Source organism: Ambystoma mexicanum, chromosome 4q (genome assembly GCF_040938575.1).
Source record: "Ambystoma mexicanum isolate Mex_15411 chromosome 4q, UKY_AmexF1_1, whole genome shotgun sequence".
Classification (NCBI taxonomy): Eukaryota; Metazoa; Chordata; class Amphibia; order Caudata; family Ambystomatidae; genus Ambystoma; species Ambystoma mexicanum.
Window position 1 is genome coordinate 303,044,053 of NC_090928.1, and position 27,517 is coordinate 303,071,569.

General features: G+C 43.8%; 1 protein-coding gene across 3 annotated transcripts in view; it reads right to left on the bottom strand.

Annotated features, from left to right (window-relative positions):
- Window positions 1-27,517, bottom strand: part of SERAC1 (serine active site containing 1) — an 898,347-nt gene that overhangs the window by 860,046 nt on the left and 10,784 nt on the right. For all 3 annotated transcript variants that reach the window (XM_069607873.1, XM_069607874.1, XM_069607875.1), the window contains exon 2: window positions 1,179-1,274. In XM_069607873.1, the coding sequence (XP_069463974.1) occupies window positions 1,179-1,266 (88 nt within the window). In that variant the 5' untranslated portion in view covers window positions 1,267-1,274. The remainder of the gene's footprint in view (window positions 1-1,178; window positions 1,275-27,517) is intronic.

Below are 27,517 nucleotides of genomic sequence, written 5' to 3' on the forward strand. Positions count from 1 at the left end.
TTCATTACGTTGACCAAATGCAATGTCAGGTCTGGGTGGTGAGAACAAAGAGGGCGTATCATAATCACTGTCCTCGTTGTATTCCAAGTTGCTCTGATCTCCATTCTGCATGTTGCTAGTACAATCTCCCTGGCTTTGTGCCACTATGATATCCACGGCCCTCGCAAGAATGTTCTTAGTATCACCTTGTTCTGGAGTCAAAGTTGAGCATAATGCAAATATTGCATTCACTGTTGCAGCAATAGCGTTTATACTCGGCATAAGAGATATGTCTCTTTGTGTGTTACATGCCCGAGAAGTTCTTATTTCAGCTGAGGTATTACATGAGTCAGAATCTTCCGTATTATTAAGGCATCAAGACTGTGTGATTGCAATGATTTTACATTTTGCACTTCCCGCTACAAATTCAAGCATATATTCAGGAGCAAGTTATTATTATCTATGGAGGTCGATGGTGAGCCTGCGGTCATGATTTTATTGAAACTTGAAACTACAGTGATACCCGTGATTTCTGAGCGCTTTACATTTTTCTGCTGGTCACCTTTGTTTCTAGACGACAAGCCCATTTGGGGGCTCGGAGAGGATCTGAAAACCCCTTTTGATGCAACGTTACTTACTTTTACAAGGCCCCAGGCCAGTGATTTACTACTACTCACAGCTATAAACGGTCTGCCCGCCCTCCTGCGCAATAAATATGAGCGGAGCAGCGGCGGTTCGAGTAGGTTTTTCTTGCCCTCGCTTGTTCCTGTGGCAACCACTGCAGTGAGGTTCAGAATAGTAAGTCAAGAGTTAAGATTTATTTAAACCACCTCACCCGTTCATCCCGTGAGGACTGAGATGACATCAACAAATCTGCTCCAACTCGTTCTCAGACGTGCACGCGGGCACGCATGCAAGCGGCTAAGCTGCAAAGGGAAATCCGAGGAACGCTGATCCAAGCATAACATTTGAAACAAGGGAACTGAAACTGGATACTGTTGAAAAAAGGTAGGGAACTGCATTGACTGCAACAAATCTGCCTCAACTAGCTTTCAGGCACGCCTTTTTAAAGTTTTAAAAATGTTTAGGCAGTTTTCAAGTAAGCAATGAACTGCTGCTCGGCTCTTCCTCTTTTTTCCCGATACAAATCATTGTCATGTAAAAGCACCCAATTCTTAAACGTAGTACTCAGCACTTACTGATATCTTTCCATTGTCGATCACTCTTCGTAGAACGAGAAGTTCCTATTCTTCTACAGCAAATCATGCAATAAGCTGCCAATGACATAACGGATTCTAAAAACAAAAAGGCAAATGATATTTAGATTAAACTGTACAAGAAATATGTATAAAGATAAAGCACACTTTGATCTGCCCTGAGCTTTGCCACTCCAAATGATTTAGCCTGCAACTATTTCTATGAATAAGATCTCAAAAGAAATACTCTTATGTGGTTGATGAGAAAGGCAACTAACTACAGAGGAGCGCATACTGGGATAACAAATACAGAATTAAGAAAAAATATCAAAGAACATTTTTGAAAGCAAGCAAGAAGTGCAATGACACCAAGCAATATCCATCAAATGGACAATAAAATGTCTTTTGGGTGCTATTCAAAAGGAAAACCAATTCTCAAAACCATTTGTCTAGCACTGACAAAAATCAAACTATTTCAGTACTCTTTTGTGAATGGGGGAAGAGTTTTGTCAAATGTTATTCTTTTTGCGAAATAGCTAGGAACACAGTGTAGTTATTTTAAAGTTAGATTAAATCACAAGAAAAAAACTTATATCAAAAAAGGTATAGACTTAAATCCACAAACTAAGATGTTGGTGAGGGCATAACAAATTGTGTGCATTTGAACCAGGTTTTCAAACTCCAGCAATTTCCCTTTTATTTTTAGAAAATGCTGTAAATCAGCTTTGAATAGGTTAAAATAATGTTGTGTGGAGTAGCAGTCCACAAGTGTGCTCACCGCAATCAGCCAGAATATTTAATCCAGAAAAATGAAAACCTATGCAGGTTACCATATAAAGAAAGACAAGAAAGGCATTTTGAACATTACACATCAATGAGAATTCCTATCGAACACATACAAACTTCACAGATAATCATATCTAGGATCAAATATCTTTTTCCTTTTGGCCTAAAGTTTTTCTGCATTGTTAACCAGTGAAATAAAATGTTGTCTTCAGAAGCTACACACAATGAGACAATCCTGTGGATATTATTCCTTTTCAATGCATTCAAATTTCTAGCGGGCATCAGTCCACTGATCTAAATCAAAACGTCCACATCTTCTCTTCCGCTTCAGTACAGATTTTTCTCACACATTCACTTCTCTTCCACCTCTTAAACCTGCCAAATGCAAAAAGAGACTAACATTGGCTTGTGCTCAATCCTTAAGTGAAGTGTTTGAAAATTAAGATAAGGTCACTGAAATCTAAGTAGAGGAAAACAAAGTTGGGCAGTCAAAGCCTCATATAAAATGGGCATCAGAGACGGAACGATTAACTAGGTCAAGTCTATATTGCACAGTAGCAAACTCTCAATGAGGATAATGGCACTTAAACTTTATTAAAAATGTGTGCAGAATCTCAGAGAACCAAAATCAGCCTCTAGTGAGGTCATTCCATCAGAAATTCTATCCAACGGTAGCTTCCTTTTCTTGAAAGAGAACAATCTGAACTCAAGAAACTCCATATGTCACTACCAACCGATAGGTGTTTCCAGCAGTTGTTGATCTGTCGCAGTTTCCATTATATTGTTTTGACTTTCCAGAAAGCTGGATACTCACCAAACTAGCAATAGTAAAACATGTACATTTTATGCAAATACTACTTCCATTCTGGAAGTCCAAGATAACGCCCCTCTAATGATAAGAATCATCTCTACCCTGGAACGCAAAATCCCAACAGCATTGTTCTAGGATGCATTTTCTCGCCTACAGCTGTGGGGCATTAAACAATGCTGCAGCTTGACTTTCCACTACAAACTGAGACCACTTGGACCCGCAACAGTGAGACTGTCCCTAACTTCACAATGGGTAAGGGATAGGTTTGTGGATTACCTTGGAGCTAAAGGGTACTGAGAAATAACAGGAAATGTGGTAACCAGATTCTTATTGGTTTCAGCTGACCAGCAATAAACAAGGGCCTGGCTTTTCAGTGAATGGCATCCCATCATCCTGGTGGCTTGCTGCCAACACTAGTTATGATTCTCTGGTACATGGAGAACCTGACAGGAGGATGTGGGCTGCATTAGTGTCAGACGTCTCATTCCTCCGGTAACCATATCAAACTCTGGTGACTATGGCGTTGTCTCTGAATTTGCAGCACTGTTAGAATTTGTGGCATTCATATATAAGCCAAATGTAGAGCTGCAGTAAAGTACAAATGGCCAGCTTGAGCTTTTTGAATGTGCATCACTGTAGACTTTGTAGGGTTGACATACAGCTTTTAACGATGTAGCTTGTATGTGATATTTGGCTGTCCGGTCATTTGGTCAACAGACAAATGGTCGACACAATTTGGTCGAAAGACAAATGGTCAAATTTTTTTTTTATTTTTATATATATTTTTCAGGTTTTCGTTTAGGAAAAAAAGGGTTTTTAAGCAAAAAAAGAGGGTTGTGGGGGGGCTCCCAAAAAAAAAAAAAAAGTGAAAATACAAAAAAAAATAATTTGACCATTTGTCTTTCGACCAAATTGCATCGACCATTTGTCCTGTCAACCTTTTTTTTTTCGACCAAATGACCTGTAACCTGATATTTGTTGTTCCGTCTGTGACGAAGCCAGAGAATTTGTCCCTTCTGCCCAAGGGGGAGCCACCCCATTGGGACTTGGGAGGTTGAGCCTGCAAAGCTTAACACCCTCTAGGCGACAGGGCAAGCAGGATCTCACTGAGGGTGACCCCCTTAGAGGACAAGGAATCGGCAAGAAGGGTTTTATTCCAACCCCCTGTAACACAGAATCCCAAGTATTTGTTGGCTAAATGGGGATTGAGCAGGGCAGTAATTGCAGGGCCCTTTAAAAGCTGATGATTTGGTTTCTGACCTGTTACAGTTCACGCCCTTACATGAAGCACGCAACCAATGGATGATCCCATCCAATTTCAGGGAGGAAAAAAAAGGTCCTGTGAGACCAACGCAGCAAGGCAGAATCAGCTAGAGAGTGAGAGAAACAAGACTGCACAGAAGCACAACAGAGGGAACAGCTCCCTCACAGGAGGAGTCTGAAGGCAGCGCCACTTATGCAGTGTGGTGGGCGGAGGAACAGAGAAGCATGCAGAGTGCTGAAACCTCCAGAAGAGCCAGAGCCTGAAGAGCTCGGAGCCACCGAGGAGTAGAGAGAAGAGGCTTCCCCAGAAGCAGCATACAGGTGTCCACCATAATCGATGCCGAGCTCCTGTCACACGAGGATGGGACGAACCGATGCAAAAGACTAGACAGAGAGGACCAGATAGAAGTCGAAGTCAAGAGGAGTTAGGTCATGAAGGTTGACAATGTCGTTTGTTCAGGGAGGTCCTCATTGAACTGGGGGTCCTTGTCCCCGAGAGGAGACTCACTCGCAGTGAGGTCCCTCTTACCCAGACCCCTAGGGAGGGTCTTGGAAAGCGGGCTCACCTCCCTAGCCTCACAGGGGGTGGCTCCCCTCTGAGGAGAAGGGACAAATTGTCCAGATTCCTCACAGGTAGCAAACCTTTTCAGTAAGGCTCTTAGAAATAATGTTGATTTCATTATTTGTTTTCCATGTGATGTTCATGTTCATGCATACAATTGCCCAGTCCCTCGTTCGATTAAATTTTGTGGTGATATAACCCAGAAGTGTAAACACATGGTATTTACTGTCCCGTCTATGCAGATTCTCAGTGTGTTCAGGTACTATGCCTTTGTTATTTGGACAGGATAAGTAGGTAAAGATGCTGGCGATTCTTATGGTTACGGATAAGGAAATCAAGATGGGTACCTGGCAAGTAAAGGATTAAGTGCTCCAAGTAAAAGAAAGAATTTATTTACAAAGTTACATAGGACCAAGGCAGAGCAACACGTTACTTACCCCTGGTAATGTTCTTTTGACTGGATGTTCCTCCCACGTATTCCTTATCTTTGATATTTCCCAATATCCAGCTTGCTGCTTCGGAAAAGATTTTCCCAGTAGAGGGGGCTGCGCATCAATGCCTGTCGAGTCGGTGTCCCTCGGAGGCCTCTGTGCCGATGTCGATGTCATCACAGGTAAAGTTGCGTGCGCAGCGTCCGTTGCTCAGTTCTGTTTTGAAGCGAAAAAGTGTTCTAGATTAGACAGTTACTACCGTTGAGGGAGAGCAGACTATAACCACAAGGGAAGTTTTACTATGGGGTAGGATGGGAGGGGCGCGATAAGGAATACGTGGGAGGAACATCCAGTCGAAAGAACGTTACCTGGGGTAAGTAACGTCTTCTTCGAATGGATTGTGTCCTCCCGCTTATTCCTTATCTTTGATACTCTCCCAAAGCAGTGATATGATCCGGAGGAGGAGGGAGTAAAAGTAGAGCACTTAAGTATGGAAAGTGTGCAGAACTGCTTTCCCAAATTTAGATTCTTGGCTAGTGGAGGAATCCAGGCTATAGTATTTTGTAAAGGTGTGTGCAGATGACCAAGTGGCAGCCACACAAATATCTTTTATTGGAGCTCATCTTTGAAGAGCTGACGAAGTTGCGATACCCCTGGTTGAATGGGCCCTTGTGTGTTCTGGAGGGTCTTTACCGGCCAATTTGTAACCTTCTGCAATTGTTAGAATGATCCACCTTGAGATGGTTTGTTTGGCGATGGGTAGGCCCAATTTATGACCTGTGTATCCCACAGATAATTGGTCAGTTTGTCTCAGTTTAGCCAGTCTGCCAACGTAAAAGCTCAAGGCACATCTTGGATTGAGTCTGTGCAATCGTTCCTTCTCTTTCCCTGGATGTGGAGGAGGGTAAAAATAGGACAACGTTATCCTCCGAGTGATGTGGAATTCATATACCACCTTGGGAAGGATGTTGGCCTTGACCCTTAATACAACTCTGTCCTTGTGAAAGACACTGTGAGGAGGCTTGCAAGACAAAGCCTGTAACTCGCTCACCCTTCAGGCAGATGTTATTGCTACTAAAAAGACTGTTTTAAGCGCAATGAGTCTTAATGGGCACAAATGAAGAGGTTCAAAGGGAGTACCCATTAAAATATTCAAGACCAAATTTAGATCCCACAGCGGGACATGAAAAGGAGTTGGGGGGGTAAACATTAAATAACCCCTTCAAGAACTGTATTACCAAAGGTATTTTAAAATATGAGACTTCTTCAGCAGTGCGCTTGAAAATGGAAAGCGCTGCTAGCTAACCTTTTATCGTACCAATCTGAAGCCCCAGATTTGCCAAGTATAACAGAAAAGATAACACCATTGGTGTATTGCATGTAAAAGGGTCAACATTCTTGTCCCTACACCAGCTGCAGAACTTATACCAACAGCAGCGGTATAAGGATTTTGTTGCTGGCCTTCTGGCCGAAAGCAACACCTCCATTACATCATCCGGGAGGTCCCAATCTTTGTATCTCAGGCTCTCAGAAACCATGTGCGAAGGCTGAGCGTCCTGATATCCGGATGGAGAACCTGACCCTCCTCTTGCGAGAGAAGATCCTCTCTTAGTGGAAGACGAATTCGAGGACAGATGGACATGTCTAGAAGGTCCGGGTACCACGTTCTCCTGGCCCAATCCGGGGCAATTAGGATCATGGATTTCCCGAACGTTCTCAACCTCCTGATCACGTGAGGAATGACGGGGACTGGAGGAAATGCATAGAGGAGTGGAAATTCCCAGTCCACCACAAATGTGTCTCCTAGAGCTCCTCTCAGGGGAAATTCCCTGGGGCAGTACTGTTCGCACTTCCTGTTGGCATTGGTCACGAACAGATCCACTTGAAGGGTTCCCCAATTCCCAGTCCACCACGAATGCGTCTGCGAGAGCTCCTCTCAGGAGAAATTCCCTGGAGCAGTACTGTTCGCACTTCCTGTTGGCATTGGTCGCAAACAGATCCACTTGAAGAGTTCCTCAAAGGGCGAAGATCTCTTGAAGGACTTCCTGAGCTATTTCGCACTCGTGGGAGACTGTGCTCTGCCTACTCAGAGCGCCCGCTGTCTTGTTCTTCTCTCCAGCTAGATGAACTGCCGATAGAGATATTCTTTTGTGTATTGCCGAGAACCAGAGCTGCATTGCTTCTCTGCACAGTGGTAGTGACCATACCCCTCCTCTCTTGTTGAGGTAGTACATAGCCACTGTGTTGTCCGTCATTATCAGGACATTCTTTCCCCGTAGAGATGGCAGGAAGGCCTTCAGCGCTAGTCTGATTGCCCACAGCTCCAAAAGGTTGATGTGTAGTTTGGACACTGATGGAGACTGCCGATAGTCAAATCGCTGGTATGAGCTCCCCACCCCATGAGTGAGGCATCCGTCACTACTGTGATCTCTGGCCGTGGTTGCCAAAAAGGTTCTCCCTTCAAGATGTTTTCCAGACAGGCCCACCACTGAAGGTCCAGTGAGAGACGTTTTGGGATTTGTAGGAGATCCAACATCCTTCCGAGAACTGTGACCACTGGGTCCCGAGAGCCCATTGGAGAGATCTCATTCTCAGTCGAGCCTCTGGCACCAGAAAAATGCAGGATGCCATGAGGCCGAGCAACCTCAGAAAATCGAAGGCTGAGAAATGCTGGGCATTTTGAAATGTCACCATCTGTACACTGTCTTGAGCCCTCACCTTTGGTGGCGAGGCTTTTCCCAGGAAAGTATCCCGGACTGCTCCAATAAACTGGAGTCTTTGTGATGGTATCATGTGGGACTTCTTGAAGTTGAGGGAGAAGCCCAGTCTGTGGAGGGAATGGCACGCATAACTCAGATGATCTAGGGCTTGTTCCGGGGAATTGGCTCTGATCAACCAATCGTCCCGGTAGGGGTAGACCTGAATCCCCCCTATCCTGAGACTCGCTGTCACAATCACCATCAACTTGGTGAAGACCCTCTGGGCGGAGGTTAGCCCAAATGGCAGAACCCTAAACTGATAGTGCAAGTTGGCAATGGCGAACCTCAGGTACCTTCTGTGCTTCTGATGGATAGGCACATGAAAGTAAGCATCCTGAAGGTCCAATGATACCAACCAATCCTGAAGCTGGAGGGCCTGAAGGATCTGAGAAAGGGTTACCATCTTGAACTTGTCCTTCCTGAGGAACTTATTCAGATCTCTTAAGTGCAAGATGGGTCTCATTCCTCTCTCCTTTTTTGGAATTAGAAAATATGGGGAGTACCAACCCTTGTTCCTCTCCACTACAGGGACTGGTTCCATAGCACCTTTCTCCAGCAGGGTTAAAATCTCCTGCATAAGGAGCAGATCCAGAATCAATCAAAGAGTGGTCTCCCGGTGGATGACTCTAAGGTATTTGTAGGAAAGGCAGACAGTAACCTGGGGCAATTGTTTCCAAATCCCAAGAATCTGAAGTAATAGCCTGCCATTCTGTCAGATGTTGGGTTAATCTGCCTCCTACTATTGTCTTGTGATTTAAGACCTCAGAGAGGTTTTGGGGCGGCTGACGCAGATGCTGAGGGCAAGGTAGCACCTGCTGTTGCGGTCTTAGTACCTCTACTCCATCCACCACGGGGGAATCGTCCCTGTCCTCTTTGAGTGGGCTGTTCCCTCCCTTTTCCGAATGCGGAATAATAGCGAAAGGACCTACCCCTCCAGGGCGTACCTTTGGGGCAGTTTGGAGTTTGCCTTATCGCAGCTCCAAGGGATTTGGCTGCTGCCTTGCAAGTTTGCAGCTTCTCCAAACTCTCATTAGCTTTACTACCAAATACATTTGTGACGTCAAAGGGCACGTTGAGAAGTCTGGACTGTACGTCTGGGGCAAATCCTGACTTCCACAACCACGCAAATCTGCGGATAGTTGTACTAGCCGCCATGGCTCTGCTGATGCCGTCAACAGAGTCGAGACCGCTCTGGAGGGATTCACACATAGCGTCCTTTCCCTAGCTTTGTTCACACCTTCTTGGTTCCATCCAGTAGCTTGGCAGTTGGAGAAAACCGGACAATGCCTGTAGACTGGACTGAGATGAGAAATGGACCAGAGTATGTGACTGCAACAGGCTGGAATCTGCAGTGTAAAGAGCATAGGAATAGGTAACACACCAACATGTATTAGCTCATAAGCAAAAGAGAATGAACAAGTGAAAGGCGGCCTGATGACAAATCACCATGAAAAACGTTATAGTTGGTTGCCTGCATGAATGTGGCACCCTTGTATTTGAAGTTCACCAAATCATGTGGCAGCCATTGCAATTACACAGGGGCCCATATGTAGAATAAGAGCCATGGTTGTTTCAGCGTGCTCATGGTGTTAGAAAGCACATACACACTTAAACTCTCCGTAAAAGATAAGTAGTACTTTGAAACAGATCATAATAGAATATGACTGAAAAGGTTACATTTAACAGGGAAAACCTGAAAGAGTATCTAAGATAGAGTTCTAAGGAAAATCTGGAGAGGATCTTGAAGACGTATTGGAAAAATGGAAGGTCAGTCAGGAACTGGAAATACATAACAAATGAAGGCAAAATTATAATGATTTGTTATTTACATAGCGCGTTCACCAAGGCATTCTACATAGAACGTATCTTCATACAATTATCACCCAACCGAAATTGGTACTCATTTATTGATCTTTGAAGGATGATAACGCCTAGTAGGCCTTGCTGGGATTTGAGCCTGCAGATCCCACACAGATCGCAGCAGGGAGCGCTCAAACCTCTGAGCTATTTTAGCAGCTTAAGGCATGAGTCCAAAAGGCATGAGAAGGAAGGAAATTATCAATCGGAAAACAACTTTTGACAGCAGGGATATCTCTGAGTCTGGAACCAACACTAATGACATGGGAGCCTAATATCAGATATCAGTATTAGCACAGATACATTAAATGCCACCAGAAATGGATATCAACCTTGCAAGTGTATTTTTAACAGTCAAAGAAAAACATAACGCTATTACAATACCTGGAAACTGAAGCTTGGCCATTCCTAATAGCAAAAGCGAACAGAAATCTGTTATAATACCTACACACTGGAAACATGGAAATGGTGCCTCATGGGAGACAGGGGAACACATTCCCATGTGTCAGTACTAAAGTATTCTGCAAGCAAATACAGGGTGCTTGCAAGGCAGACTTGTGACTGAAAGTACAGAGTTTGCAAATTAGGCTTGAAGCCTTCAAGCAAATGAGTGAAGCTGGCTCTCTTAATCAAGAATCAAAGTGGAACAAGAAAGCTGACAGGGTCAAGATTTAGTTCAGAGCGACAAAGGTCTGGGAGGAACGATAGTTGCTGGAACAATTAATTGAAAAATTAAAATGCTTTTAAAAAGGCATGCTGTTCACAGAAGAAAGCAACTACCAGTACCAGATGCAAGCGTAGGACTCTTCTCCCTGCTGTGCTCTTTGCACGGTTTGAGGAAAGGCAAGATGCAAAGACAAACAGATTCTGGACTGAAGTTTGATTCTGTGCATCATCAAGGAAGCTTACTGAGATGGACCAAGAATCCTGCACAATACAGAGCATGAAAGAAAGAAACAAGAATTCAGCACACTACTTGAATGCATAGATGTTCAAAGATTTCATAAATGCAAGGACTAAATTACAACTTTCTGGCTTTGCAAGATCCAAACAGGATTCCGGAATGAAGCGGATTTCAGAATGTATGCTGGATGTTTGTGGGTTAATGTCAGGTCACTTGAACAGGTCAGGAGAATAATTAGCTGGTCACTGAAGCCTAGAGGTTCTCCAGGAGAACCACCTGGTGGCAAGATGACGGGATCCTAACAAGACCCTCATTTTTGCCCCTGTGAGGGACGTAAAGAGGATTGTGGCAGTTCTCATCAGCTTTGTTGCAGGCTAGCAGAGGTGGGAGATGTGCAACCCAGGGCTCACTCCTTTGTACTTTCTGCCCTCCTTGCTGCTCACCTGCTTTGGGTTGTGATGAAATGACTTCTCGCTCACATGAGTACAAGGATGAGTAGTGGCTAAACCGCCTCCTCATCCCTCACACTTCTACAAATCAAGAGTGATCCCAACCATAAAGGTTAAACGGTATACGTAGATCACATCGCAGAAGATTCGGTTGAAAACAATTTGATCTAATTGTTTGGAGAGAATTTCACCGCAAATATATGTGGGGGATTGGGTTAGGGTAATAATGTGCTGGATGTGTGGGAGGGTCTCCCACTGAATAACTTTCCAGTGAAATGTATTTTAAAAATAAAAATAATTCTATCAAATCATCTTTGCGAAAATATTCTCAATGAGATCACATAGATCCGGTTAAAAAGGCCCATTCAACAGATAAACCTTCTTTGCCTTTTTTTGGTAATAGAGAGCGAGGGGAGGACATATGCCTAGGTGGGGAGTCTGTGGAAGGCATGGTATCGCAAGTAGAGAATGGCACAATATGAACAGTTTCAAAAACCTTTATTTTTGGTAAAAGGGATGGAGAAACCCCTATTTGGCCCTAAACCGAAGATGGGAGCTCGCTCTACCATCTAAAGAACAAAAGAAAACAGTCCTAGTCAGTCGTGTCACAAAATCATAATCAGTTAAACTATTAAACCTAATGCCTGCCCTCACTCCAATAAAAACATCTGTACAGGTAAATATGCTTTTCAAAGGAAAATCAATGTGGAACAAAAAGGTAAGAATGGCTAGTGCAGGGGTCTGCAACCTTTGGCTCCCAGATGTGTTTGGACTACCATTCCCATCCGGCCTGTACAGCATAGTCAATGTCAGGAGATCATGGGAGTTGTAGTCCGAAACATCTGGAGAGCCACAGGTATTGCTAGGTCTCCCCTCCCCCAGGTTATATGGCACATGGGGTTAAGGAATAACACCAGCACTTAGACACACTCTGTCTGGTGAGCCCTTCGGTCTGCTGATGCTGTTTTTCAAAGTCTCTCTGTAATGCAGACAATGTCTCTCAATAGTTCAACAATGGCTCCCCTCGCTCGGGCTCAACCCTCTACTTCTCAAAACCAATAGTTCAACAATGGCTCCCCTCACTCGGGCTCAAGCCATCAAAGTCTCTTTTCATCACTCACTTTCTCAGAGTTGTCAAGACTTCTCTCGGTCGGGCTCGAGTCTTCCTTTTTACACATCAAAGTTCGCAGAACATTTCACCAAGACTTACGACTGAGCTTTCATCCTTCGCCTGACCACTCTGTTACTCTGTATCCGTGTCTATTCCTTTCATATATGTTGCTTAATCTTTACTCGCGTTTCATTTTCATTACGCGCAGCCTTCAGCTTCTGACACAATTGTTGCAAGCACTCTACGACACAAACCGGGCTTTCATCCTCTCACTTGACTCAACGGTTGCAAAGGGAGGCTTCCTACTTTCGCAGCTTTTCAACTGAATTCAAGGCCATGGCTCTCTAAATCTGCTGGTACCTCCCCAACTCTGCCATTCACCCGGGAGGGTCCCATGGTTCTCTGACCTCTCGCTCTCCTTCGCCTGGACAGCCACCTCTCTGGACGAGCAGCTCCTTCGTGCCTTTTTAGGTACAGTTGACACTTCCACAGGTCTCCCTCAGCCGGGCTTGGGCCTTTTGCTCAAAAGTTCACATGTCTCCCTCAGCCGGGCTTGGACCTGTTTAGGCCTCCCTGAGCCGAGCTCGGGCCTTTCTTCTCAAAAGTTCATAGATCTCCCTCAGCCAGGCTCGGACCTGTTTAGGCCTCTCTCAGGCGGGCTCGGGCCATTAACGCACAGTTCTCAAAAGAAATAGTTTTGGACTTCCAATCCCAGAATGCATCTATTTTGCTCCTATTTCACTTGTTCCCCAAAACGGCATTCTCGCGGCTTAAGAGCAGCAGGAGCACAGTGGGATGTTTACCCGAAGTCAGCGTCTTACCACCTGCCCCCCAGAGGCCTGGGCCTCCCGATTTTGTCCAGGTGAGGAGGTCTGATGTGGGTGCCGTCGGTCAACCAGAGCTGCCCATGGGTTTGGTTTCCTGGAGGCACAGCTTCTACTCCACACTGCAGCCTCCCCTGCACACTTCGGCTCAGTGTCTGGGTAGTTCTCCTTCCTCCAGGCCTTCCAGGTTCCTTAATTCTTCACCGGTCTCTCTCTGGATTCTCTGCACCCTTTTGCATCCCTAGCATGCTCAGTGTGCATCTTAGTGCTCCACCTTTTATACTGGAGTGGAAGAGTAATAAGAGTCAGGTGTGAGCAATTGTCCTGCCCTGAAGAAAAAGAAAGATGTTCCCAATGTAGGGAACTCCCGTCCCCTGCACAGTATCTAATATCTGAATAAACAGATCAATAATTTGTGGAAGTGGTATATGATTGCCAAGTAATACAACTATTACCAAATGCATTTAACCACGTAGTCTAAGAAAATTCATATCAAATGAATCATGAAACATGGAAAAAGTTAAGGAAACAGTGCATTTTCAAATGGCAGTCTTCATATTTATCACAAAAACCTGAAATTGATTGTGTTTGTTGGCCCAACGCGTTTCGCGAATTCACTCTTCATCAGGGGCAAAATCATAATTTCTTAAGTTCTAAAAAAAATGAATGAAAATACTTAAATATAATTAATAATAATCTTAGTATAGGGACTGAACACAATTTTTCATAAATCAATATCTGTTACATATTGCATTTTTACATCAAACAGTACTTATCACCAGTTTTCCATTTGTGCCAACTCATAACTTTAAATATAGCAGGCCATGGATTAGATAGCAGTAACCATGCAGATGGTTTATTATTTAACATTTTATAGAGTGTAGACCATACTATTATCTAATGCTATTAGAGATTGTGTTCTTAGACCTACTCAGTGATTGTAGTTCATCAGGAGCGAAAACAAGGGAGGATAATTCATTGTTAAATTTGTTAGAAATGCTGACCTTGTGGTTACTTTGTGGACGTGATTTCATGTGGTTACGAATTAAACCAATTTGTAATTCTGTGCGGGAAATGCGTGCCTAGCGACCTTGTCAATCTTGCAAGATATTGTAGGAAACACTAATTAGATTTAAATGAACTACCAAAGTTTTATAGACAGAGTAAGTATAAGGTGGCATCACTTACCCACTGAGATTATAATCACCCCAAAGAAAGGGGGCAGGATTTGGTATGGTGTACAGATCTCCAAATCAGTCTGAGGTCACTTCAGGAGGGTATAACAAGTATTCGAACAAACCCGGAATTACTTACAGGCCTGGGAAAACAGGAAGAGTTTCCACATCAGGCTCAAGTTTGACTAAAATGATGAAGAGCAGAGAAAGGTACTAGACGAAAATAGTAGAGAAGATTCCCTTGAGAAGTATGGACCAAACTGGACAGAAAAAAGTTCTCTTTCTGTGGGTACCGCAGCCACGGAAGGACGAAATATTGTTGATGCTGTGGTTTAGTTTATATATCGTCATCGTGATGACGTAATTACGTGCATGCGCAGCAGCGTCATAGCAATGACGTCACTCGGCGCATGCGCGAGTTGCGAAAGAGTATTCATTTCGATCTTATGGTACAAAAGAATATTTGGGATAACAGGACTTGATCAAAGTCCGAGCACTTGAGTATAATGATGCTCATATATGGTCCCTTGATGCAAAAAGAAAAACTGTAATCTAGAAGGAAAGGGTAAACAAAATGTTACATCATCAGACACATGCGTGATCCAAGTGATCACGTAGATATGGAAAATAAAGGATGAACAGTGTCACTTTAGTGTATACAGCCTGTTGATGAATTTAGTGATAAAATTAACTCACAATTCTAAAATACTATATACCGGAAAGTAACTCTTGTTTACCAGCATTTTGATATATATAGTGTACGGTATATAGTCGACCTCTTTAACGCGTGTGCGCTCATACTGGAAGAATAAGAAATTGTCTGCAAGTGAAGAAGGATGGATACATGGTCCTTAATTAGTATTGTAGTGATGTAAGGTGGCTGATAATTGAAGTGGGCGAAAATTAAAGCTCATGATTGGCACAAATGCGAAAGGCAGTAGTTAATGCCCAGTAAGTAGTGCTAAATCCCATAGTGCTTTGAGATGTGATCTATTATTCAAGTGGTCAAACTTATCCACAAGGGGTGTATAATCTTACAAATATTTGTAAATACAACCTATTTGCGGTGCACTGAAAGTACATGTAAATTGGTATATGCAATTGTTGAAATAATTCATAACAGTATTTACAAATGATTTTTACTGTACAAACCCCAAACTTGTTGGAGTACTCAATTGTCTATAGAACAATGTGTGGAGCAATTGTTTTGTCAATTCTAGGTAATCACAACAAATGTAGTAACTCGTAGGGTCTTCCCCATTCACACCATACTGTTCCAGATAGGATTCACATTCTAAATGTTGAATATGTTCTCATGAAGGACAGAATATTCACGGTTTGTCAGAGTTATCAACCAATATCAGTGACATTGTCTGCTAAGCAATTGTCCAGCCCTGCCTGACTCTGCCAGACCTTGTTAGTGGGACAAGATGGGGACCGCCCATAGCAACTCATGGTGTATTGGTCCCTATAGGTAATCTCCATCACTCTCGTCTGCCTCTTCCTTGTCCCAGGGGTTTTGGGAGACAGTAGTGGAGAGGAATTATGGGAATTGTAGTTGTCGGAAGGAATGTATCAAAATCATGGGGGTTCTTATCAGGGTGAAGGGGTGAATATACAAAGGTGGTTTTATTTTCCTTTTGTCTTTCTTTCTTCTTGTTATAGTAGTATATAGGGGTTTGATGGAATTTGATTGACAGTATCCCATAACGACTGAGGGGGGTGTTGGGTAGGAGAGTGTCGAAAAGAGGGGAATACCGCGTCTTGCCCAGGGGCGTTCTTACCAAAATCTCAAAGGGTCTCCTTCCCAAGTGATGCTCCCTCGCTTGTCCACCCTCCAGGGTTGGGATCCCAGAGCGAGGGCTCCTCCCTGGCCACCTGAGTCAGTGGCCCCCGGAAACAGCCTGGGACAAACACCTCAGGTTTCTCACAGGTGGGAATGTGAAACAGTAGCAACTGTGGTAAACCAGAAGAAGGACTTGGACTAAAGTGGGTTATGATCCAAGGATGTTTATTAATAAATGAAAAATGACTATCTGGCCCCATCACTATGAGCGAAGTTCCCTACCTTCTAAAACAAAACTAAGGGTGCTTGTCGAAGTCCAAAATAAATAGTCCTGAGTCCAAATCTTAGTCAACTAACTGGCCTTACCACTTTAGAAAATCTAAAAAGAAAAGGGGAGGCTTAAGCAATAGCCTAGGTGTAGGCTTCTGCCTGGCCCAACTCATAGATTATTTCCAGTCTCAACGGTCCTTCAGAATATAACATCACAATGCACAGTGTGAGAAACCTGATGGTATTTTCCCACCCATTTCCTCTGGATCTTCTATTCAGGTATCCAGAGAAGGGCCATCGCTTTTGGATCCCACCCCTGGGGGTGGATAAGCGAGGGAGGATCACCTGAGTGGAGGGTCACCGCGGATTGGGAGGAGAATGCCAGAGAGTGAGACATGGTATTTTCCCCAATCCTCAAACCACATTACACTACTCTCCCTTTGTGGGGTGTTTACACTCATCTCACCCGCCCCATTTCAAAGAAATAATGAGACGAGGAGGAGGTCACTAAGATCAATGAGGACTACCCATAGAAATAACATCGGAAAGTAAGGGCAACCGACTTTAGAGGAAACCAGTGTCCCACTAATAGAGTCAGACAGAGTCAGGCATGGGTAGATAACCATTCACACCCGACTCCACTTGACTGTGTGTTGAACTATAAAAGGTGTGGTCACAAAAAACTTGAGCAAGCTGGGGATGCAGTCCGGTCCAGGGAAGCCCAGAAGCAATAGCTGCAGGTGGATGGGAGACGGCGCAGGCAGACGCTGGGCCGGTGGGTGTGGGTTGCAGCGTGGCAAGGGAGCCGTGCCTCCAGGAAGCCGGAGAAGCACAGTGCTCGTTCCCTTGAGGTCAGTGCCGGCCCCAAGGGAGTCTGAGGGGCAGGTGGTGAGACCCTGACCCCAATCCTGCATTACAAAAAGGAGCTGCCTCTCTATGTGACGGTGCCCCGTAAGTTTCATAAAAGGATGCGATAGAAACTCAGGAGCATGCGTTTAAATGGTAGCAGAGCGCGAGAAAGTCAAGAACAAGAAAAGTGGCATAGAATTGGAATGGAAGAAAAGTGGAAAAGTTAAAAGTAAAAGAAAGGGAAGAAGACTGAAAGTGCAGGAAGGAGATTGAAAGCAAAAGAAGAGTTGTAAGAAAAGCAGATCGGGGTAAAAGGCAAATTAAAGCGGAAGATAAGAGAAAGTGGAAAAGAAACAGTGAATGGCCCGTAACAAGATAGGGGCAAGAAAAAGGTAAATAAGAGTGCCTGGGGCTCGCAAAGGAAGGTGCAAGTGTGCACGGAATCAAAAGAGGGTGCAAGTGTGCACAGAAAGGAAAGCAGAAGAAAGCAAAGTGCCAGGGGCACATTGAAGAGGGTGCAAGTGTACACGGAAAGGAAAGCAGAAGAAAAGGGATGCAAAGAGCATCTGAAGGAAATAAAGAGGGAAAAGAAGAATGGGAGAGCAAAGAGAGGGGCAAGAGGGTCAGAGTGGTTGCACCTAGGAAAAGGAAAGAGCTTGCCATTTTCAAAAGCCTCTGATTCTACCCCATGAAAGAGTGGTTTATGAATTCAAGTCAGAACTTTAATGAATCTTATATTGTGTTTGGAAGATGAAGAGGCCTTGAGCTTGGGGAAGGAAAGCAACCATGAGAGGCCTATTTAAGAAATCAAAGTACATCCTGATAAAGAACAGAGTTTTGTGTTTCAAAGTTGGAAAGGGGTTGGGGAAGTGAACTCTAAGAGGCCTAAAACCAAGTTAGAGACTTGTTGAGTTTTGTTGAACTGGAAAAGAGGATTGAAATGTGGGTAAGGGAACCCCAGAAAGCTTACAAAACGAACTCTATTGTTATTTGAAATGGTATTTTGAAAGATGATGAAGTTGAAGCTTGGGGAAGGGAACCCCAAGCCACTTCAAGACATTGAAGGTTGTTGGAATAACTACAACGGACCTGTGGAGAAGGTATTATGAATAGCTCTGTGAATTAAATTAATTTGTGTGACATTGACCCAACAGCACCTGGTGAAAAGACTGCCTGTAACCAATCCTGGTTTCCATTTTGTTGAACCACTATTTTTCTTATTTTTGAGAAGACTTCCTATCACATTTTTGTATACAGTAAGGGCAAGTACAGGTTTAGACACAGACAGACTTATTTTGGACACTGCAGCCTTACACATAAGGGGTGTATCTGCCACCTTTACTCTAAAAAAATAGCCAAATACTCCCCAAAAATAAGAATATGGAGTAAAAAAATACTCCCAACAAAGAATAAGAAACCAACACATTGGAACTTGTTCTCCTGCTTTAGCCCACACATCTCCATTGATATGTTTGGACCAGTAGTGCATGTAGTACCATAGGAAGAAACTACTATTGCTGCCTAATCCGAAGAGGTCAAAATGTATCTTTTAATGTGAATGAATAACAACCAGCTGCAAATAAATATTGGTAACGACTAAAAATATCGTAAATAAAAAACCGAATGGTTGAAATTTTCCTATTTTGGCTGTACCAAAATTACATACAGATGAAAATGCTGAACATTTTAACCATACGGTTTTCATTATAGCGAACAAGGGAAGTAGGGGTTGTCCTCTGCACCCTTGTTCACTATAATGGATTCAGGGTTGGCAGGGGTATCCCCTGCATCCAAATCAAACCTTTAAGAAAAAATAAAAAGGACCCTGCAGCGCCGGTTCCCATCCACGGAAGAGAAGGGGGAACTGGCTCTGCTGGGACTCAGCGAAGTGTTCCGCCAAAAAGTAAGTAAAGGGGTGGGGGATAGCGGGGTGTAGAAAGGCCCTTTTGTAGTGGGCTGATTATTTTGTATACGAACATTTAGAATGCAAAACTTTTATCTTCTAAATTTTCATTTCAGTAGTTTAGGAAATACTCCAATTGAGAATGGAGCTTACTTTTTTACTCCCTAAAAATTTTATTCCCAACTTTTAAAAATAGAGAGTAAAATACTCACTTCAAAATCTAATCTGATGCACTTGTTGGAAGGAATACATTTGAGTAGAGAGGTGAGTAAGACCCAGCTTGCTTGTTCAAAATCAATTGCAACTTGCCTGCCCCACCCTTTTTCCATGCATTTGATGTTGAATTTATCTAGAATACCTTCTGATGTATTTTTCCTACTTTCCTACCTCCTCTTAGTGTACCCGAGATCACAATTATAGCACCTTTTCAAAAACTATGTTTGACTTCTCAGAACTATTGTCTTCACTAGTTGAGAATAGAAATGTACTTCACATTTACCCAAACTATCTCGATCAAACAGTGAATTAATTTTAGCCCTATCTAAGGGTATGTCTTTCTAAGTGTGAACGACTGATTCAATAATTACTCACAAACATTCAACATTTCAATTACCAGATGCTTCCATATTATTCACACACTCAGGATGAATGGCCTGTTTCACTTGATTCTGATTCAGACCGGGATTAATGATATTGCGCCAACTTCCGCCTAAACTCAGAGTCAAACCATTACATAATGCTGGGGCATGGTGGATCCCCCACTCTTATTTATTTCTCCTTTCACGATTTCTTGGGTATCTTCCACTATCACAGTTTTTCACAACCTCACAATGATCCGTATCCGAGACCCTGAACACCTCTTCAACTACCCTGTTTTTCTACAATTCATCATCATCATTCCCTGTAGTACAGAACCAACATCTAGCTGATTTTTACGAATTTGTTTTTTACCATTCATAACCTTACATGTTTTCACTGTCATTCCATTGGGAACGTCATCAATCCTCAATGAATCCAGTGGAATCTTGTCACCAATATCTAGAGTTTCTATGCCATCAGTCACACCATGAATACTATTCCCAGCATTATTAGACGGTGCAGCCTTAATTAGAATTACTTCTGGCATCAAGTGACCCCTCCCCCCATTGATTGTGACAAGGTGCAATTTACTTTTGAGGAGTTCAGGATTTTTCGAAGAAATTTCCTGGAACCTCTATTGTTATGTGCGGCATAATTCTTTATATTCTTAGTCTTTTTAGCTTCTTTTTAATTTTTCCGTTTCATCACCGTACAGTCAGCACATGTTTGTGCACTTCTTTCTTTCTGCTGGAATATGATGTGATATGGCATTTATAATGCACCTATAGACAAATGTTTCAAGTTGCGATGTGGCAAGGGAGGGGAAACAGAGGGAAGACAGACAACAAACCTACTAAGCTAGGTGACATTGAGATTGCGCAAGTGCAGGGGACAGGGCAGTGCAGTACATAGGATAACAGTAAAATATCTAAAGACAATAAATAAAAGTGCAGCCAGCTGGTGGCAAGTGCAAGGGTAAGAGCAGAATTCAGGGGTCAAGTGCTAGTGGGGGCTATAGGGATACGGAACAGTACCCGAGTGCAAGGGTTGCCAGGTGGTAGTGCAGGTGTGCAACTGGTGGGGGGTGGGTGGGACCTGGGCCCAAGATCAGAGGGTAGCCAGGTAACCAGTGCAGTTTCAGATACAGTCAGGAAATTAGCAGGGGAGCGGAGAGAAAGCAGAAGCAAAGAAGAAGGTCTTGAGGTGCTTCCGGAACCGGAAATGGTTCTCCTCAAGTTTCAGAGAGGCAGGAAGGCTGTTACAGAGGGAGGCCCCAGCAGAAGAAAGTTGGAGGCGGATGAGCGAAGAGCTCGAGAGGGAAGATATTTAGGAAGAGAGAGTTGGAGGTATTGAGGTCCCAGGCCCCAGAAGGCCTTGTGGACAATGCAGAGGCTTTTGAACTCAATATTTGCTGCCCCTGGGAGCCAGTGCAGAGATTTCAGAGATACGATCCCTGGGCTTGAAGCCAAGGACAAGTCTTGCAGTCACGTTTTGGATGAGTTGCAGGGGGCATGGAGTAGAGGCAGGCAGATTTAGAAAGAGGCTGTTGTCGTAGTCCAGCCTAGAGAGAACCAGAGCTCTGGAGACTGTGAGCTTCTGGGGGAAGGAGAGGAAAGGAAGAATACCTCTGAGGAGGTGCAGCTGGTAGTGTGACTTCTTAGAGACGTCAGAGATGTGAGGAGAGAAGGAAAGTGTGGAGTCGAAGATGACCCCAAGGTGTTTAGCCTCACAGGTGGGAGCAGGAAGAGGGCCAGGAGAGGCCAGCCAGAGAATGAAAGTAAAGGAGGGAGCAGGTGTGCCGATGAGGAGAATATCGGTCTTACTGGCATTGGCGGCACACCACTCCTAGATGGCGGACAGACAGAGATGGGAGAAGGAGAAGACGGGTCGGAAGGGAGCCTGAAAAGGAGTTGAGCGTCATCTGCATAGCACTGAAAGTTGGGGCAGAGCGCGGCAATGCGATGGGCAAGAAAAGCCAGGTATTGGTTGAACAGCCAGGGAGAGAGGTTAGACCCCCTGGGGAACACCACAATTTGTTAAGTAGAGTGGTATTGGATTTGCTCTCAGTTGCAACAATATCATACAATCTAATACACGACTGTAGGACCATATTGCGCGCAATTAAGGGTCTACTTCCCGCTTACATCAGATGTTATTGTGCCCAATATCACAGTGGAATTGTAAACTTGATCCATCTTCTTCCTTTGAGTGAATTTCCGACCGAGTTTCATTAGAAAGTGATGAATCATCTCCCCTCAGGGTTCAGCCTGATCTAGCTGCTACATTCTCCCCTTCGTTTTCAGACTGAGTCTCAAACAGACGAGGTGAAATACTCTGTCTCATCAAAGGAGCTTCTTGTAACTGTATTTCTTCTTCTAAGGCGATACATATGTCAGTCAAAGACATTCTCGCTCATCTTTCAGCTTCCCTTAAGACCGGACCAGATTTTTCAACACATTCATTAGAATCGTTATTAGTATCCAATAAAACAGAGTCAGAAATCAGTGGAGCCGTTTGCAGAACACAACTGTATGAAATGGACTGGACCTGCGGATAAAAAGATGTTATTTTTTCCTGGTCACGTGGAATAGAGTTCAGCGCCACACTCTATATATTACGAGCCACCTCATTATCCAGAGGTGTTTCTTCAGAGCTTCTTAAATTGTAGGACTTTTTCCAACGCATTTTGACAATTGTGGTTAAACTAGCTGATAATTAGTCCTTCGATCAGTGCATGCTCAAACGACGCAAGTTAACAGCAGACCACAACTCCACCAAAACCTCTGGTGTCTGCGGCTCATTTCTCACACTTACACTTCGCTCCTTGGCCGCCGATTGTGCCATATGAAAAACAAAAAGCAACACTGCTAAATACTGCTTAGTAGGACTTAATCAATCGTCTACAATGCCGTATATACAGTTAAAAAAAAGAAAGTTGGAGTCTACGAAATAACTCCAGATAGTTTCATATGATTATGAGCAAACCGTTGCTCTACCGCATATATAATCTGTTGGTAACACTAGCTGACTTAATAAGTTGACATCTGTAAATTGTGATTGTGTCACGCTTACCGTTTCCAACACGTCCTGATGTATTTGGAAGCCGATTGCACCCCACTACACACTGCATACAGCAGACTGCTCACTTGCCAACTCGCATGCCAACGTGCAGATTCCTGTTTTTGAAGACAGTGCAGGTGAGTCCCGGCAGTAGAGTGCAGCCCAGCAGATTCAGGCAGTCCAAAGCAGATGAACACAGAGTACAGGTCACCACTCTCCCACTGCAGACTCACTTGTAACTTACTTGCCAATGCGCACGCTAATGCTGCGATTCCTGTTTTTTAAGACAGTGTAGGTGAGTCCCGGGAGTAGCAGTCCTCCAGATATGGTGTGTATTTGGCCTTTTTAACGCACTTAATTCTTGTAAATACGGCACCTTTCTTTTTCTTCCTCGTATCCATTACGAGAATATTGTTGGGAGCACCCCCATAAATCAAGGAGTTCACTGCTGATATCCAACGGAGTTGAGACATGATCTGTTTATTTAAAGCTTCCCTGTGTTGGTTATTTTATTTAGCAAATATTTTTAGAGTATGTAAAGTGTAACACTTGTAAATACATTAGTGTGTTGTTCACTTTGTTCAAATGCTTTTGATTTTCTGTGTTACAATGTTGTTTAAGAATGTTGCATCACTAATGTACATTGCAAATTGCTTTGACACTTTAGGAAGTATCCTTATAATTGGCATTCTTATTGAGCCTGATTTTGAAGATGGGTGTAGTAGAGTGTAAAAGTGTGTTCTAGCAAGGGCTGCATTTTTGTGTTGATCGCTGCTGTCTTCATTGGTTTTTAATAGAGGCAGCTCCGCTGCAGTATTATTTTTTTCAAGTTTACTAGTGATTTGCCTAGGCATTTCATACTATGTTTTCTCTTTATCGCACAAGCACATCAATGGCAATTTATGGCTTGAGGTTTTTGATGTGTTTTAGTTTTAGGAGAGACTCTGAGTAAGCAGCTGTTTGGCATTTTGCATTATGAAAGGCTTTTGATGTTAAATTAGTAGATATGTTTGGTATAGTTTTAAAATATTGAAAGTGCTTGTATGTGTGTGTCTGTGTGCTAGTGCATGCATGCAAGGGCACATTCACTTGTTTGTCACAGCAAGGAACGGCTGGATGCGTGGACTGAATGTTACTTTTACTACCCCACCGTCCCTCTGAGCAGGTATAATTCATACAGATAGGGGGGGGGGGTGAAAATCTACCAGCAATTCTTTGATGGACTTTCATAATTGTAATGTGACATTAGCAGTCCTTCTCCTCCCCCCACCTAATCAGGACTAGCTATTATTTTTTAAATGCGACCAGATCTACACTTCCCAACATTCATTATATATTTTTAGTAGAGTTGACTGTACTAGCTCTGCTATATATTCAAGCACAGTGCCCTAGCTGTTCACAGCAGGGCTAATGCACATTTAGTGGCATCATAACAAGATTTCTTAACAGGACGGCTATGTTTTGGAACACTGGTAGTATGCACACTGGTGGACAGTGCGAGAATAATTCCATTGATTTGGTAGGCTCCAAGCCATCCTGCTCTCAGTATTGCGCTTTCCCTAACTTATGATTCTCCCATGTCTGACTATTGTGTGACACTGCCAAATCTCTCGTACCTCTATAAATCTCCTGCTACATGTGTAGGATAGTTCATTGAAAGGAGCATGGAGCTTGGGACGAGCGAGTTATGTCAGGTAAGTCATGCATGGGACTGCTGTTGCACCAACCCTACAAGCCTTTAAGACAAGTTTGTTTCCTGACTAAGCCTGTCAGGAAACTTAGTTCAGTGGGTTGATAAACCTGCCACACAGATCAACGTTTCACCTGCAAGTTCCAAACCGGTCAATAGCTCGGTGAGCTCATGCATCTGCATGCAGTGATATTTGTTTAAGACTGCGATAAAATGTTTGAATTGTAGCAGAACTGACTAAACTTTCCGAAGGGTAAATGTTTGATGGTTCACAACTCACACATCGCATCAGTGCTGCCATATTTGGCAATCAGTGCGGGTAAAGCATTTGCATGGAAACAAATTCAGCATCTGCCGATATGAAACTGTAAATCTGCAATTTCCAGCCTAACTTCTAAAAGCAGGTTTGCATACATGGAACCAACCCCTAATTTTCAAACTGAACTATATTTAGGCTTTTGTGTCTCAAGAAATAAAACATATACAGAAGAGATCAAATGGCCAGAATATACAGAAATAATGTAAGGCGTATTGAGTGACCCATCACTCCATATTATATTAACATCCCCTTCTTCAACATGTGGATTCAAGTAATATTAGTTCTATCTTTGAGGGTCTTGCACTGCTGAGACAATTAACTGTTCCTGTTCAATGTCGGTGGTTCTCACACTACTGTATCGGTGAGGGACATGCTGGGCATGTTCCTTGTGACAGTAATTTGAACTGCTGAGTACTATGATGTTCCAGTTATTTGTGAGTGTAGCTTGCACTGCTGTGGTGAGGCCTTTAATTTAGCTCTTCAGTATGGGGGTGCTTGCACTTCTCCAGCCCATTCAATTCTTTCTCTATGCAAGTGAAACTTATAGTGTTGTGACCCACAATGTACCTGTGTCAAAGTGTGGTAATCTTGTATTCTTGAGACAGACTCACAACGCTCCTGTTCTATGTGAGGAAAGCATGATCTACAGAGATCCAAGATATACCTTTTCTATGTTAAGATTGGAGTGTTGTGAGAAACCTGAAGGTGTCTCCCTAGCTAGTCCCTGTGGATCTGTCATCCAGGTGGTGAGGACACGGCCATCGCTATTGTATTCAGTTCATGGGGGTGGACCAGTGAAGGAGGATCACTTGGATGGGGGGGTCCTCCGGGAGTGGGACACCGACGGGTGAGACAGGGTATCCACCTTATACACCTTTTCCCCATCCTCTCACAGAGGACATTCCAAACCACTGCCCCCCCTTCTATCTCTAACTCTTTGCACAACACAAAGGACATCAGACTAACATCAGAGCTGTTTACCTGACATGTCCCAATACAAGGGTCAGGCAAAGTCAGGCAATTGATCAGAATCACACACACATGACAGCCATTTCCCTTGCCCACAGGGATAAAAGGTGGAGCCAGAAAGCACAGGACGGACAAGGCGAGCACAACAAGATGGCTACCACGCAGCAATTCAAGAGAAGGAGAAAGGCAGCAAGAATCGAGAGGGCGGCGAAGAGAGAAGTCACCTTGCCCTTTAGGTCGCAGACCCACAGAGCCTCTGTGGAAGAGAGCCTAAGACCGCGAACAATAGCACAAGTGTCCTGCAGCAGATGTCAATGGTACACGGAGCAAACCTATGCTGATAAGTAGGAGCGAGGGAAGCTCCCGTGCCCGTGGTACCGGCCTTGACTCCAGAGAGGCAACAGCCAGGCGGTTCATCACAGCCGGTGAGTTGAGGGGAGAATTGATAAGAACCGGGGTGTGTTGAATGAGAAGCGCAAAGTGGCAAGTTGAAAAAAGTTTGAACAAACTTTAAATGAACTGTAAAAAGGTGGAAGGGGAGACCCGCTGCAAAGGGAAACCGGCACCACGTGGGTGCTTACTCGAGAGACTCTGGTCGAGCCCCATATGAGAGAAACTACAGATAACAGGAGGCCGTAGGAGGGCCGGCGAAATAGGTCTACGCAGTCATACAGAAGGGTCAACCAAAATCCCTGTACAATCGAAAGACAAGCAGTGTGAGAGAAAGGGAAGGAAATCCTGCAGTGAGAGCAAACATAGAGAAACCAAGGGAATTGAATCACGCTAAAGTCAAGAGGGATCCGAGCCCGACCGAGGGAGGTCAAGGGCTGAAGCCGCACCCAAGAACTAAAGTCAAGAGGGGTCAGCGCCCTGAAGAGGGTGACCCAGGGGTTAAACATCACCCTATGTGAAAATGAGATAAACAATTGAGAAGGGTCAACGCCCAGAAGAGGGGGATCCAGGGATGAACCAATCACCCAGCGAACATTGGGAACGCACGTTCATTTGTAGAGGAACTTGTGGTTTTGTTATTTGAACACATCAGGCCCCGAAGGCAAGAGACTTTCTAAGGAAACAGGACTTGGCCATCGACGGTCCTGAGAACTGCCATTGTAACCGTTGTCTTGTGCTGGGGAAGCCTGTGATTGTACTGTACTCCAAGCTCCCATCTTACCCCATGTCCAAAACGTTGGGAAGGGAGACCAAGGCTATCGCATCCTGACATATTATTTGAGAACACTTCTTTCTATTCTTGAGAACTATCCCACACCCCTTTTTGTATTAGATGTGAGGGGTGGCAATATGTTTCTTAGTATAGGCCCTTTTTATTTTGACACAAAGCCACCTGGACTACCTTATTTTTCATTTGATGGTCGATGCTTGCTCCCATCTTAGATTTAGGATTAGATTAGGCGTTTTTCCAACCTGCACACAGCATTCATTGTTCAATAAACACCCTTGAACTATGATCACTTGTGTCCGTCTTACTTGTCACCATGAGTTCCTCACAGTGTGCACTACTGAAGGATATGTTACACCTGTCTTATATGAGAGGAGCTTCTACTGCCGAGACACATTCCTGATCCGTTCTCTGTGTGGGAATTTTCTACCATTGCTTTACACCTTGCACTGATCCACCCCACCTGTTCACATGATTAATGTTTACATTGGGGTTGCCCCGATTCACCTTTCTGTTTGTGTGGTGGAAGCCTGCACAGTTCCTACTCAAGCTGATTTGCTCTGTGTGAGCGAAGCATTAAAAAGCATATAATGCTGTTGTACCCTTTCTTTATATGCAAGAGAAACTCAGTGTTAGTGCTCATCTGTTCATTTGTGAGAGGGTGCTTGTGCCACCGCACTATGTGCTTTATCTGTTATTGTGTGAGAAACCTGCTTTTCTGTCACAATGCAGAAAGTTGTGAAACAAATAACAATGAATAGGAACGAAGGTGAAATATTGCCAAACTTTTTTTATTTATTTATTC